Genomic DNA, 13,708 nt, shown 5'->3' on the forward strand with positions numbered 1-13,708 from the left:
GTTTTTAAAAGATCTTTGTCAAGCTGGGGGTGTAGTTAGGTAGTATAGTGCTTTCCTAGAATGTAGGTGGCCCTGAGTTCAATCTTCAGCACCAAAAAGTGAACAAATTTAAAAACAACAACAAAAAAAAATCCATGCCGTGAGTACAGCCTAATAGTTCATATGTGATACTCATTATGAATGCTCAGTATATCTGAAAAAAAATCATAGTGAGCCTTTCTCTCCATTATGTACTTATACTTAGAAGTAAATGGGGAAATTGAAGTAGGGCCACTCTGTGATATTTCAAGAAATTCTAAAAAGCTATCCACCTACTAGGAATGGTCTTAAATGAAATAATTGGTATGAAATACTTTGCCCTTAAGAGTCAGGCAGATCTATTTTGCAAAACCACTCAAAACTATGAACTTCTGAAACTTCTAATCAATATTTCACCAACTGGCAGCCAGGGACCCAGGAGAGTACTAATCTGAACCCCAGTTTGATATTAGTGACTGAACAATCAAATGATAATGGCTCAACTCTGCTGATGTGATCCCCACACACTTTGTTCCAACTGGCCAAATTAAGACAAAGAGTTGTTACCATTCTCAAGGACATCAACATTTTGAATGCAAAGTTATTAAAAACAAAAACAATGTGATATTTATTTAAAAAACCAAGTTCAGGAATTGTTATGCCTGAAATTAACATAAGTATTTTAAAATATGAATATATGAGTAATGGAAAAATGCTTTGACAAGTTTCTTTTAATCTTAACTGCCTGAAAAATGCCCACATATTTTGGTTATGATCAGAAAAAAAAACAAAAAAAAAACCAGCCAATCAGAAGTTTGACTAGCAGGAAGGAAAATAAGGGCCTTATACTTTAGGTATTAAACAAGTATTTCAAATATGTGCCTGTCTTAACAAGCAACATTTTAAGGTGTAAGAGGGTAACACATACCAGCTTTCAGTTTCTAATTTCCCATTAATCTGACATCAGGGAAGAAACCTGATAACTTGGTATCTCTGAAACTGAACCTTAAGCTTTTGTTATTACTTTTCCCCCAACCAAAATCCTTTTTAGCTGGCTTTTACAAATGTTTCAACTACACACTTTGAATTTATGTAAACTTGTGCATTTATCAAAAAATTGGTCCTTCCCAGAAATGTCTCTGCAGTTAAACATAATGGTGCTCACAGAATTCTGAGATACATTACATCAAACTATAAATTCCCATAAGGAATCATTTTGAACAACAAATCCTCTGCTTATAGGTAAACCAGATTAACTCCAAATGATCTCAAAACTCTTTAAATAAACATGATGTTTCAAATCACCTGTAGCTTCTTTTGGCTCTCTCTTGACAAAGGATTTTTCATTCAAGGCTTTTCCAGTCAAAAGACTGGCCCTTTATAAGCAAAGATTACCCTGAATTACTCTTCTTCAAAGGAAATACAACATAAGTTGGTTTCTCACAATAGTTCTGACATCAAAGTACACTACAACTTCCTATACCTTTGGAATTGACAGGGTTAGTCTATGTGAGTTAAGGAACTTCAAAGAGTTGGCCCCCAGCCAGCCACATTTGTGCTCAACTGCCTTCTGTACTAAGCTAATCCTCTTTAAGGAAGAAATGCAGGTATTATTTACCAGGGAGATCTAAACTTTGTCTTCATACAATCAGTGGAGCTTATCTGAAAATACATTTTAAGGCTTTGCTGACTTTTTCAGACTTTTTGAGACACATACTAGGTGCTCAATAAACATATCTTGATACATGAATGCCTGCATCTGACAGCATAAGAAGCAAGTGTAAATAGGTACCGTAGATGCTCCTTTTATCAGGATTGCTGCCCAATAAACTTCAAAATAGTGTTCCCCTTCCTTTTTCTGGAGTTCTCTCAGCATCCACCATTCAGATTTTTTTTTACAGCCTAGCTTTCTTTGCCATTAGCATCAGAAAAACAGAAAAGACACAAAAAAGGAATTTGTGCTATCAATTGCATTATCTGGGTTGGAGAGGTGTCACTGAATAGGATTTCCCCCTAAATTTATCTTTTAACATCAATGACATGGACACAGTCTACATGCTAAATAATATATACCAGTTTAACTTAATATGTCTCCTTCTAAGTTGCCCTATGCAGGAGTTTTCAAACTTATTCATATGACAAAGCACCGAAAATTGTGGTGCTTCTTACAGACTGGATCTTGAATATTCCCCAAGGCCCATATTCTAAAAGGCTTGATGGGCAGCCCATGATGCTACTGAGAGATGGTGGAAAGTATAGGAGGTGAGGTTTAATAGAAAGGAAGTTAGGTCACTGGAGACATGACCTTCAGAGGGATATTGGGATCCATGTTTCCTTCTATCTGTATCCTGGCCACCACATGTTTCTCCACCACATGTTCCCACCATAACATACCATACAACCACAGGCCCAAAGCCACAGGGCAAAGCAACTATGAACTTAAGCCTCTGATACTGAGCCAAAATAAACCTGTCCTCTTTTTAAGTTTTTTATCCATTTTGTCACAGTGACAGAAAACTGGTTAACAATACTTTTTATTAAATATATATCATGCTGGCTTTTCGTGAGATAGCATGCCCAAAAAATAAGGTATATATTTAATTCTGTCATACAAATTATGAATAATTTCATTAGAAAAATATTGCTGTGTAAATATTTTTAAAACTAAACATGGCTATTATAATAAACTTACAAGTTTACATGATCATTTCAAGATTTTTCATTAATAATAGGTTTCAATTGTACATTTGTCTTGTTATCAAGGTTTACTAATGGAGAGTAACAATAAATATGAACAATTCATAAGACCTGAGCAAATTCTATCCATTACCTTATCATTGTTTTAGTCAACTTAAAAAAAAAAATCTACCTTTACTAGAATCTGCAGAGACACAACCTAGGCAGCTTGTGGAATACCAGAGTGCCACAGAAGCTTGAGAATCCCAAGGATGAAAATAAAAGACAGAAGTCAGGAAATGAAGAGAGAGGGGATAGCTGTTCCCCTCAAAGAGTCCCTAATTATGTCCCTGCCTGACCTCTCCAGAGAAGCAAATGAGCCTTTTGGAGGCCCCAGATAGCCGTGACAACTCTTTCTTCCTGAGCTAAGGAGGAAGGAAGATCCCCTGGGGTCTTACAGACCTTTTCAAGGGATCTACAGTGTAAAAAATATTTTTAAAACAAAATTAAGTCACTATGTTGCCCTTCTCATTCTCATTCCCTCACTGATGTCCAGTGGTATTTTCCGGAGGCCAGGTGATGGATGGTATTGCACAGATTGAGGGCAAAATCAGATAAGAAAACCCACTTGTCTTCTATTAAGTCAGACATTAAAGAGATTTGCAAACAATTTAGAATGATGTCACTCTTCTAATTTTTTATTATGAAAATTAGTTATTTTTCATGAACTATGTCCATATTGACATGCAATAGGCTTATTTTTTTAAAAAAGTTAATAAGTTTTTCTGAAATTGTTTTAATTCCTACTACAGTCAAGATGGGTAGAGACGACAAACAAAAGTTCTTAGAGGTCCTCAATTTCAAGATTGTAAAGAGTTCTACAGACTATAAAATTTGAGAACCACTGGCTTAGGATATAGAAAATTACTACAAGACTATAAGAAAATGTTAGGGAAGCAACATATATGAGAGATGTAGATGTGGGCCTAGAATAAATGAGGCCTAAAAAGCCTTCATTTCCATAGTGCCTGGGTGAGTTAATTCACTTATAACTATATCTCTATATAGTGCGTGCGTGCGTGTGTGCATGCGTGCGTGCGTGTGTGTGTTTTGAAGACCACAGAATCCATTAATTAATTGGGACTAGGTCAATATACCTAATATAACACACTAATTAGTTACTTCACAGTAACTAATTAGTGTGTTATATTACTAACATTGGTGACAAGGGGATCTTTTGTTGCCATACATAACCCAAAATGAAGAGGCCCTAATTCAAGCTAAGCTATATTGGTGATTATACATTTTCTAAATATCAGACACCTTGGGAAAATCCTGAAAAGATTTTTATTTAATCAAAGTGATAAATTATTAATAATCTACCCTCAATATTTTATTTCAAAGGAGTCAGTCTCTTTTCCATAATACACAGTGGTAGAGTCTAAACTTTCAAGCCCTCATTGGGCAACTATTCTTGAATACCATACGCTCAGTGTAGAAATTATAGCAATATATCTCTATACCAAAATTAGGTAAATTCATAAATACACACCTACATACACATATATACACACACACTAGAAATTTTAAAGGGATATATGAAGTAAATGATATTTTAACATATTCCAAATTTGGATTGGGTTTGTGGCTCAGCAGTAGAGCACTCACCTAGCATGTGCGAGGCCCTGTGTTCAATCCTCAGAATCAGATAAAAAAAATAAATGCAGTAGGGATATATATATATATATATATATATATATATATAGTATTCTAAATTATTAATTAATGGCTCAAAAACTTTCACCAGGACTATTTTATTATTAATTATTCATATATTAATATAATAAAAGTAGTGCTATTACACATGGATGAACCCAAAGTTCAATACATAGAGTAATAAGTAATTATATTGCAGTTGAATAACCAGCCATATTGAAGGGGGTGGAACAGGACCTAATAAACTCTAACATTGTTTGGTGGCATATTGTAAGATGAAAGAAAAAACAACTGTCAAAAAATGTTATAATTTGGAAACTTCTTTTTGTCAGAACTTTCCAACTTGGCACAACTAGCATTTTGGACCATATAATTTGTTGTTTTAAGGGCTGCCCTGTGCATTGGTAGGGTGTTTAGAAGCATTCCTGTCCTCTATTCCTAGATGCCATTAGTCCTCTCCCAATTGTGACAACAAAAAATGTTTCCAGCCATCAGTAAATGTCCCCTGGAGTATAAAACAGCCTCCAGGTGAGAATCACTGCTTTATGTGATACTACATGTGAATAAATTAGTCAATATATTGTAGATAATTAGCATCAAATTTCTCTCTGCTGGAGAAAGGAGTTACAGACTAGAAAAAGGGGAAGGTCAGAGCCTGTCCTGTTGAACTGGAATCATAGGTATGAAAACCATGTTTAATATGTATACATACAAATATGGAAACAAATATATGTGTGAGTGGATGTGTTGGTATATATAATTCCTAGCTCTGCCCACTTAAAGAGCACAGGGAATGACACCCATGCAGTATGGGGCACAACTGGCACCCAGATCTTGGTTTTTAAATATAATCTTCAATAAAAGAATCATGGCTCGGGCTGGGGATGTGGCTCAAGCGGTAGCGCGCTCGCCTGGCATGCATGCGGCCTGGGTTCAATCCTCAGCACCACATACAAAGATGTTGTGTCCGCCAAAAACTAAAAAATAAATATTAAAGTTCTCTCTTTCTCTCTCTCTCCCCGCCCCTCTCTCTTTTTAAAATAATAAAAAAAAAAAAGAATCATGGCTCCTTGGAGCTCTAGGACCAATGTAGGCAAAATATAATGAGAGCTTTGACTATTTTTTGGTGCCTCAAAGTATGGAAGTGCTAAAAAGAAAAAGAGAGAGAGAGAGAGAGAGAGAGAGAGAGAGAGAGAGAGAGAGAGCGCGCGCGAACTGGAAAGGGCACAAAAGTCAATTCAAAGGTACTCTCAATGGCCAGAAATAGAACCATATGAGCAGCAAAACACACAAAATAACACTAATGCATTATAACCCATGGAAAAAGATAAATAGAGGCCATACTGATATAAATAAGTAAATGAGGGGAAAGAGACAGTTTTCATTCTAGTAGCTTCCAATTATTCAATGTAAACACGATAGAAAAAAGAAAAATCACCATTAGGCCAATACCATAGTAATTACTCTAGGAAAGAACCATCAATGGATGCTAAAATCAGTGAGCAAAAGTTTGGTGAGAAGCAGGATATCTGCATCATTTCACAGTATCACCACACAAAATATTCACGAATCACTAAGAGGAAAATGCAGCTTTACAGAGTAAAACCTGGGTCATCTTTATCATGTGGTCAAAGTGAAAATCACTGATAAGATACACTGATATCATATACCCTTGATATGATACACTGAGAAGGTACAGCATCCCTTCTGTAGGATGCATAATCTAATATGCACTGGCTCAATCGAATCATGAGGAAACTTCAGTTACACACACACACACACACACACACACACACACACACAATGATAAAATCTCTTTAAAATTGCCAAAGTTATGAAAATAAAGAAGTGGAGAAATATTACAGATTGGAAGAAACTAAAGAAACCAAAAACCTGCAATGTGGAATCCTGGAGTTGGAGTTGGGGCCAGAGAAAGGATACAAGTGGAAAAATTGGCAAAATTTAAATAAAGTTTAGGTATCAATTGATAGTACAATAATGTTAAGTTCTTTGATTTAAGAACTTTGCAATGGTTACATAAGATGCTAACATGAAAAAAAACTGGGTGAAGAGTTAAAAGAAACTTGAATTTTCTGAAGGTTTAAAATTATTTTATGTATTTTATTTTATTTTTATTAGTTGTTCAAAACATTACAAAGTTCTCGACATATCATATTTCATACATTTGATTCAAGCAGATTATGAACTCCCATTTTTACCCTATATACATAATGCAGGTTCACATCGGTTACACATCCACTTTTTTACCTACTGCCATACTAGCGTATGTTGGAAATTGCATGGTAAAGGAAGGAGACCCTCATTGTTATACAAAATTACATATAAGAGGAAGTGAGGGGAAAGGGGAAAAAGAAAAAAAATAAATAAAATTATTTTATAATAAAAAGTTTTTAAAAATAGAGAAAGAGAGTATCTCTAGACCCAGGTGAATGAACAAGAATTCCAGGACAGAGAGACCCAGGAATTTGTTTTCTAAATGACAAGTTATTCGAATGTGATCACTTCACAAGAGTTTGGGGATCCTAATCAGTAGTGAGAATATCCAATCCATATGGTCATTGTCTATTGACAGCCAACTATAGGATAGGACTGTACTAAGCTACTAAGATGAATCCTTGTCTCCAAAGAGCTGTCAGTATAAGTCCTTCTCATAAAGTATGAATGGAATGACTTCCATTTTTTAATATAAAGTGTATTTTGCGTTTTGTCTCCTTGTAAGCAAATGTAGCATACTGTCAATTTTCCTTGTTTTATGTGTATAGAACTGTAATACGACAGAGCCCTATGTTTCCAACAGACCTTCTGCAAACATATTTACAACCATGTGTGTGATTAACAAAACTGAGCCTGCTTATGTTTGTGTAACTATTTATGTAACTCTTGTACAGTCTATCTCTAAACAACGTATGGTCTTTTGAAAAAACTGTGGAAAAAGTTTAAAAGACATGAAATTATTCTCCTAAATTATTTTAACTGGTATTTATTTAATTACTAGTACTATCCCATAAGATATGTGTGTGTGTGTGTGTGTGTGTGTGTGTGTGTGTGTAATCTAAAGGCTGATCTAAACCAACTTACATATTTCACTACTCTTTACATGCAATAGATCTTAGTAGTCTTCCTGAAAAAAATTCTTTTGTAAAAATTTCTTTTTATTTTATCTCTAATTTTTTTAATTTTTGTTGTATATTAATTTCTAAACATTTATACAGACATACTGTGCTGATGTTTAATATATTCTTAATTATCATCATTTTTTCCAATAGGCTGTCATAAGAAAATAAGGAATTTATATAACTTCATTGTAAAATGCTTTCTTTGCTCCACCAAATTCCATAGACAACCAAGTCAGAGAAAGAGGAAATGGCTTAAAACATATATTATAGCAAGTTTTAAATTGGAACAAAGGAAACACAGGAATTATTCTTCTGTATTCATTCACAAAACTATAATGAGAACAATTTAGTTCCTTTAACTTGACCTGCATATTTGCAATATTTCTTCTTTCTTCTCTAGACAAAGATACTTTTAAATCTAATGCAGACAAGAGAAGAACCCACCAAACTTTAATTTCCTTTCCTTGTCCCATTGTATTAGAGTTCTTCTAAATATTTGCCATTCCCAGATTACTGAAACAGAAAGAGAGGCCAGTCCTTTGTAGTGCAGATGACTGGGATAGCCCTAGTAGTAAAGCAAAATTCTCACGCCTTCTAGGAGGAATTAAGAAACTGACTCTTAAAGATGAGACAAAAATTACTAAAAAATAAATTAGTATTCTTTGTAATGTATATTTATTTTATTCTTGACTATCTCACAACATAAATACATACAGTAAATAGAAATAATGAAAAACAATTAAAACCTAAAAAATCTTCATGGCCATTTGAGGTAATTCCTTATATGTTTGTTCATAAAGTATTTCTTTCAAGATTTGTCAAAACCTTGGGGCTGGGGTTGTAGCTCAGTGGTAGAGCACTTGCCTAGAACATGTGAGGCACTGGGTTTGATCCTAAGCACCACATAAAAATAAATAAATAAAGGCATTATTTCCCATCTACAACTAAAAATATTTTCAAAAAGATTCATCAAAATTCTATAGAAAAGAATTGGCTATTTTTCTAAATGTTAATTCTTAAAATCCTTAACCCTCCTCATCTCAAATTTCCCCTTTTGTTCAGTCGAGTTAACCATCTTTAAAATGTTTTGATTCAATACAACATCTTAAGTTATGTGTACATATTGGATAGACAAATACAGCCATACACAGAACTATATATGAAGGTATTTACTCAATAATTTGTTCTACTCTGTTCTTTTCAAATAGGAATATATTTTATGTCTCCTCAAAAATCTAGAATAAAGATTAAGGTAATAATTTTCTTTTAAGTCAAACTAAAGGTATAAATGACTTGTAAAACCTTCAAGAAACCATAACAACTGAAAATATTGTGTTACTAATTTTACAATTTCAAACTATGCCTAATCCCAACATGTGTTTGCCAATAAATCCATTATGATGCCGCAAGCCTGGCTCTTGGCCTGACACTGTAAAGAGAACTGCAGGAAGGAAGACAAAATAAACACTTATCTGAAAAATCCATTAAGGTAAGCAACTGAAATAGTACCTTATCGACAACCCTAAAAGATATGGACAAGTTCTGTTCTTGTGATATACAATAGGCCTGAAAGTTTCTCAAAGTCAAACAAGTAAAACTAATTTTCCTATATATAGAAAATTTTTCTAAAACTCTTCCAGACATTTTATTTTAGGACGATTATCCACCAAGTTCCATGTAGACCTCTCTCCACATTTTGCATGGAACCATCTTTGTTCTTGAGTAGTTCAATTAAAAAGAATAATTGTTGCCCTCTTTAAAAGACCTAAGTTCTTTCCTGTGATAAACAGCCTTCCCATAGTAAAGGAACCTGCTACAAAGGCCTGAGCATTCTGCATTCCCTAGCATTGAAAGGTTATTGTAGAAGCGATTTTAAGTAAATAATGTTCACTAACTTTCTGACTGCAAAACTGGTGCATGCATACTGAAGAAAAAGTGGGTCACACAAGAAAGCACTAACAGTGAAGTAACAATTATCTATGATCCTGAAGCCCAAAAACCTGTTAATATCTTGGGTTATATATTTCCAGTCTTTTTCATGTACCCATATCTGTTTCTCTTTTCAAAATATGAGATTGTTCACCCTGCTTTTGCCCCACTCAATATCATAACAATTACTCTCTCAAGTTAGCTTAAACTTCATAAATATACATGGTAGTGGTTGCATAAGACTACATCATCCAGAGCTCAAAATATATTTAAACAAGTTTCTATGATTTAACTTTTAGATTGCTTCTGATTTTTTAAAACTACCTCAATCATGAACTACCATAAAGGATAATAACTTTATGCATGACTGTTTTGGCATGTTATTATTTCCTTAAGACATTCTTAAAAGTGGAATATTGACACATATTACAAAATTGCTTTCTTGAATGTTATACTCATCTATATTCCATAGCAATGTATGAATGTGCATGTCAACAAATCTCTAATAACAACACACTGCTACATATTTTTTGTTAAATATATTTTAATTTAAAAACAGTATCTTATTTCAAACTTATGTTTCTTTTGTTATTAGGGAAATTAAATCATTTTTTATATGTACTAGTAATGTGTATGTTCTCTTCTCTGAATTGAATTTTTGTTTATTATGACTTTGGTCTTGGGACTGGGATTGTAGCTCAGTGGTAGAGTGCTTGCCTAGCACATGTGAGGCACTGGGTTTGATCATCTGCACCACATAAAAATAAATAAATAAAATAAAGGTATTCTATCTATAAATACACACACACACACACACTTTTTTTTTTTTTTTTTTGGTACCAGGGATTAAACTCAGGGGCACTCAATCACTGAGCCACAAACTCAGCCCTATTTTGTATTTTATTCAGAGACAGGGTTTCACTGAGTTGCTTAGCACCTTGTTGTTGCTGAGGTTGGCTTTGAACTTGCAATTCTCCTGTCTCAGCCTCCTGAGCTGCAGGATTACAGGCTTGCAACACCATGTCTGGCTAAAAATATTTTTTTAAAAAGACTTTGGTCTTTTTCTTATAGATTCATTTTTTTCATGAAACTAATTATTACTAGCTGGCTTTTCATCTTTGCCTTTAAGTTTAACGTGTCTTAAAAATTTTATTTTAGCCATGCATAGTGGTTCCAGCCTCTCTGGAGACAGGTGGGATTACTTGAGCCCAGGAATTGGATGCCAGTCTGAGCAACATCGAACCCATATCAAAAAGAAAATTTTACATTTGAATATATTCTTCATCATTCACAAAGATAGATGTAAACAACTATATTTAATTCAAATTGAAAATTCTACAATATATGAATTCTTTATATAATTTACAAAGTTTACCAGTCATTCATGAGGTCACTAAAAAAACAAACAGAACTTACATCACCCATCTCACCTTTATCATCTCTTTCACATTGCAGCATTCCTCAATTTGTAACAGCCAATGTTAAACACACTCAAGTGTGAAAAACAGACATCACATGTGCTTGTTTGGGTTTCAAGCAACTCAACATTTATGTGGCAACAAACATGAAAAAGTAAAAATATTTCACTGGCCTTAAACAGCTAAGCCAGGCATCTTACTGCCAGTGGATGAACTGTTACTTAAGATATTAAATAACTGTTTTTAAAGCAAATGTTTTACTAACAAGTATGATTTAAAATCTAATAGTCTTCAAAACTGCTTCCCTGAGAAGGCCAGTTTCAGTACACAGAAAATCTGCTAGACCCCTAATTTATTACAATGCAAACTCTTTACTCAAAAGTAGGTGGGGAGGAAGCTACTAAATAAACATACATTAATTAAAGTGCTGGCTTTATACCACCCCCCCAAACAGTATTTACACTTAATCTCTTTACACATAAACTTACACTATTAATATTAATGGGTAGACCTCAGTTTTCCTCAAATTAATTTGTAAGATTACAGACCCTTCCCTAAAGTTCTTTTTCAAAATTAATAAGAACATCTGAGGGTTTTGTTCTCAGAGTAAATTTAAACAACATACAGCATGTTATACTTCCATTTCTATAATAGCTTATGTTTACAAAAATGCTTTATCCAAACATTAGAGTTGATCAATCCCTACCTTTCACACCCACTGCCTCCTTCCGAAGCCAGATGTCTGTGTGCATAAGGGAAGCAGCTGAGCAGCTGGGAATCAACCTAAGTATTAAACCAAAGGACTACTGGTTAGAAATAAATAATAAAAAAAGCATTGGCCAAAAAATAAAAAGAAACAACTTGCAAAACTAATTATGAGCTCAAATTAACTTACTTATAATGAAGGTGCATTCAAATTAAAACACTAGAATGGACCTTTTATTAATCAATTTAAGTTAACTGATACCTGATGCTGACAGAGGTGTGGGAAAATGTACAGTTATCCTATGACATAGAGAAAGTAAACTGGTGCAGCCTTTATAGAGGACAACCAGTAATCTATTAGTATTCTTTTAAATATACCTTCAAAATCCTTTAATCCACAATCCCACTGCCACAGGACTTTATTCTAAGACTAAACCTAAACATTCATCAAAACAGCATATATAAAGATATTTGTTACAGATTTTTTCTTTAGTAAAAAAAGAGGAGGGGCTGGGATTGTGGCTCAGCGATAGAGTGCTCGCCTAGCACGGGCGGGACCCGGGTTGGATCCTTAGCACCACATAAAAAATAAAGGCATTGTGTTGTGTCCATCTACAACTAAAAAATAAATATTTTTAAAAAAGAGGAAACAGAAGCAAAGTATCCATCCATAGGGAACTGGTTGTATAAACAAAGGTCCATCATTTAATAGAACTTGATGAAGCCATTTAAAAAATGTTTTTATTTCCTCATTTTTGTCTATATTTTAAGTCCTTTACTTTTATTTGCCAATTTTCAGAATAATCAATTAGTTCCTTAACATTCCCTAAATCTAATCAGAGAGGAGTTGGGTTTTTTCTTTTTTTTTTTTCCTTTTAATTATTTTTAAAGCCCAGTCCACATTCTCTCATTCAACTTCTAAACAGCAGTTTAGAAGTTGCTCCTTTATTCCTAGAGGAGAGTGTGAAATGCCTCAGAAACCAAGGGGTACAGCTCCACTGAAGGGTGAAGAGAGAAAGGAGGTATACACAGTGAGAAGTACCACACAAAAACTCCAACTAGTAAGAGAAATGGTACTGATCATCACCAGAGAACACTGAGTATGAAGCCCTGGACATGGTAAACTCTGAACATTCATTAATCTATTAAAGAATGGAAAACACTAGTGTTGATTATCAAGCACTTGTATGGGGAGAGTAGAAATATCATTGGTCATCTTAGTGATGGTGGTTGTACATACAGGAATCTACTTAAATTACTATTCAGCTCCTTGTTGGTGGTTTGTTATATTTATTTTAGACTTTAACTTTATGTGAAAGTTATAAATAGAATCTGTATCACAGTAGGATCTCATTATATTTAAAGAAGATAACCATGGGCATTTGAGCAGTTATTGGCAAAAGAAATGGTACCTTCATTATGTATATGTAGAATCAAAATAAATAAAGGAATAAAGGGAAAATCAGTAGAGGAGGAGAATAGGGGAAGTGAGAAGAGGGCAGGATGGGAATTGAAATCAAATTCCTTGCATGTTTGATTTTGTCAAAATGAACCCAAATACTATGTATAATTACATGCTTTAATAAAAATTAAAAAGTTATCACCATAAAGAAGTAATGGGTGTTTCAGGGAATAGATATATTTAACCTAATTTGAACATTACACAGTGTATACATGTATCAAAACATCACATGGCCCTCCATTAATATGCATAATTTTTATGTTTGTATATAATTGTTAAATTTCAATTTAATTTAAATATTAAAAGAAGACCATTTTTTCCCCTCAAAGACATGGTGATCTAGTGAGAGGGTTGTGCTAATGCTCCAGTGAAAGTAAAATCAGGATGTCTATAGAGAAGAGAAAGAAGCCACATTGGAGTTCCATTTTTCCAGCTTGTATTAGTTTTCCATCGTTACTATAACAAACTCCCACAAACTTATTGGCTTAAAACAACTTATTATCTTATATTTCTGAAGAGGAAAAATTCAGCATGTGTATCACTGACTAAAATCAGGGTGTTGGCACGTTGTATGCCCTCTGGAGGCTCCAGGGAAGGATCTGTGTCCTCAACTGCTCCAGGTTCTGTAGACTTCCTGCATTCCATGG

The 13,708-nt window shown here is 34.0% G+C and overlaps 1 protein-coding gene across 1 annotated transcript in view; it reads right to left on the bottom strand.

The window, feature by feature from the left end:
- Positions 1 to 13,708, bottom strand: part of Disp1 (dispatched RND transporter family member 1) — a 190,908-nt gene that overhangs the window by 107,328 nt on the left and 69,872 nt on the right. Inside the window, exon 2 of the mRNA XM_026407162.2 lies at positions 11,601 to 11,677. Coding sequence (XP_026262947.2) covers positions 11,601 to 11,677 — 77 coding nt within the window. The remainder of the gene's footprint in view (positions 1 to 11,600; positions 11,678 to 13,708) is intronic.

This window comes from Urocitellus parryii, chromosome 9 (genome assembly GCF_045843805.1).
Source record: "Urocitellus parryii isolate mUroPar1 chromosome 9, mUroPar1.hap1, whole genome shotgun sequence".
In the NCBI taxonomy this organism is placed as follows: domain Eukaryota; kingdom Metazoa; phylum Chordata; class Mammalia; order Rodentia; family Sciuridae; genus Urocitellus; species Urocitellus parryii.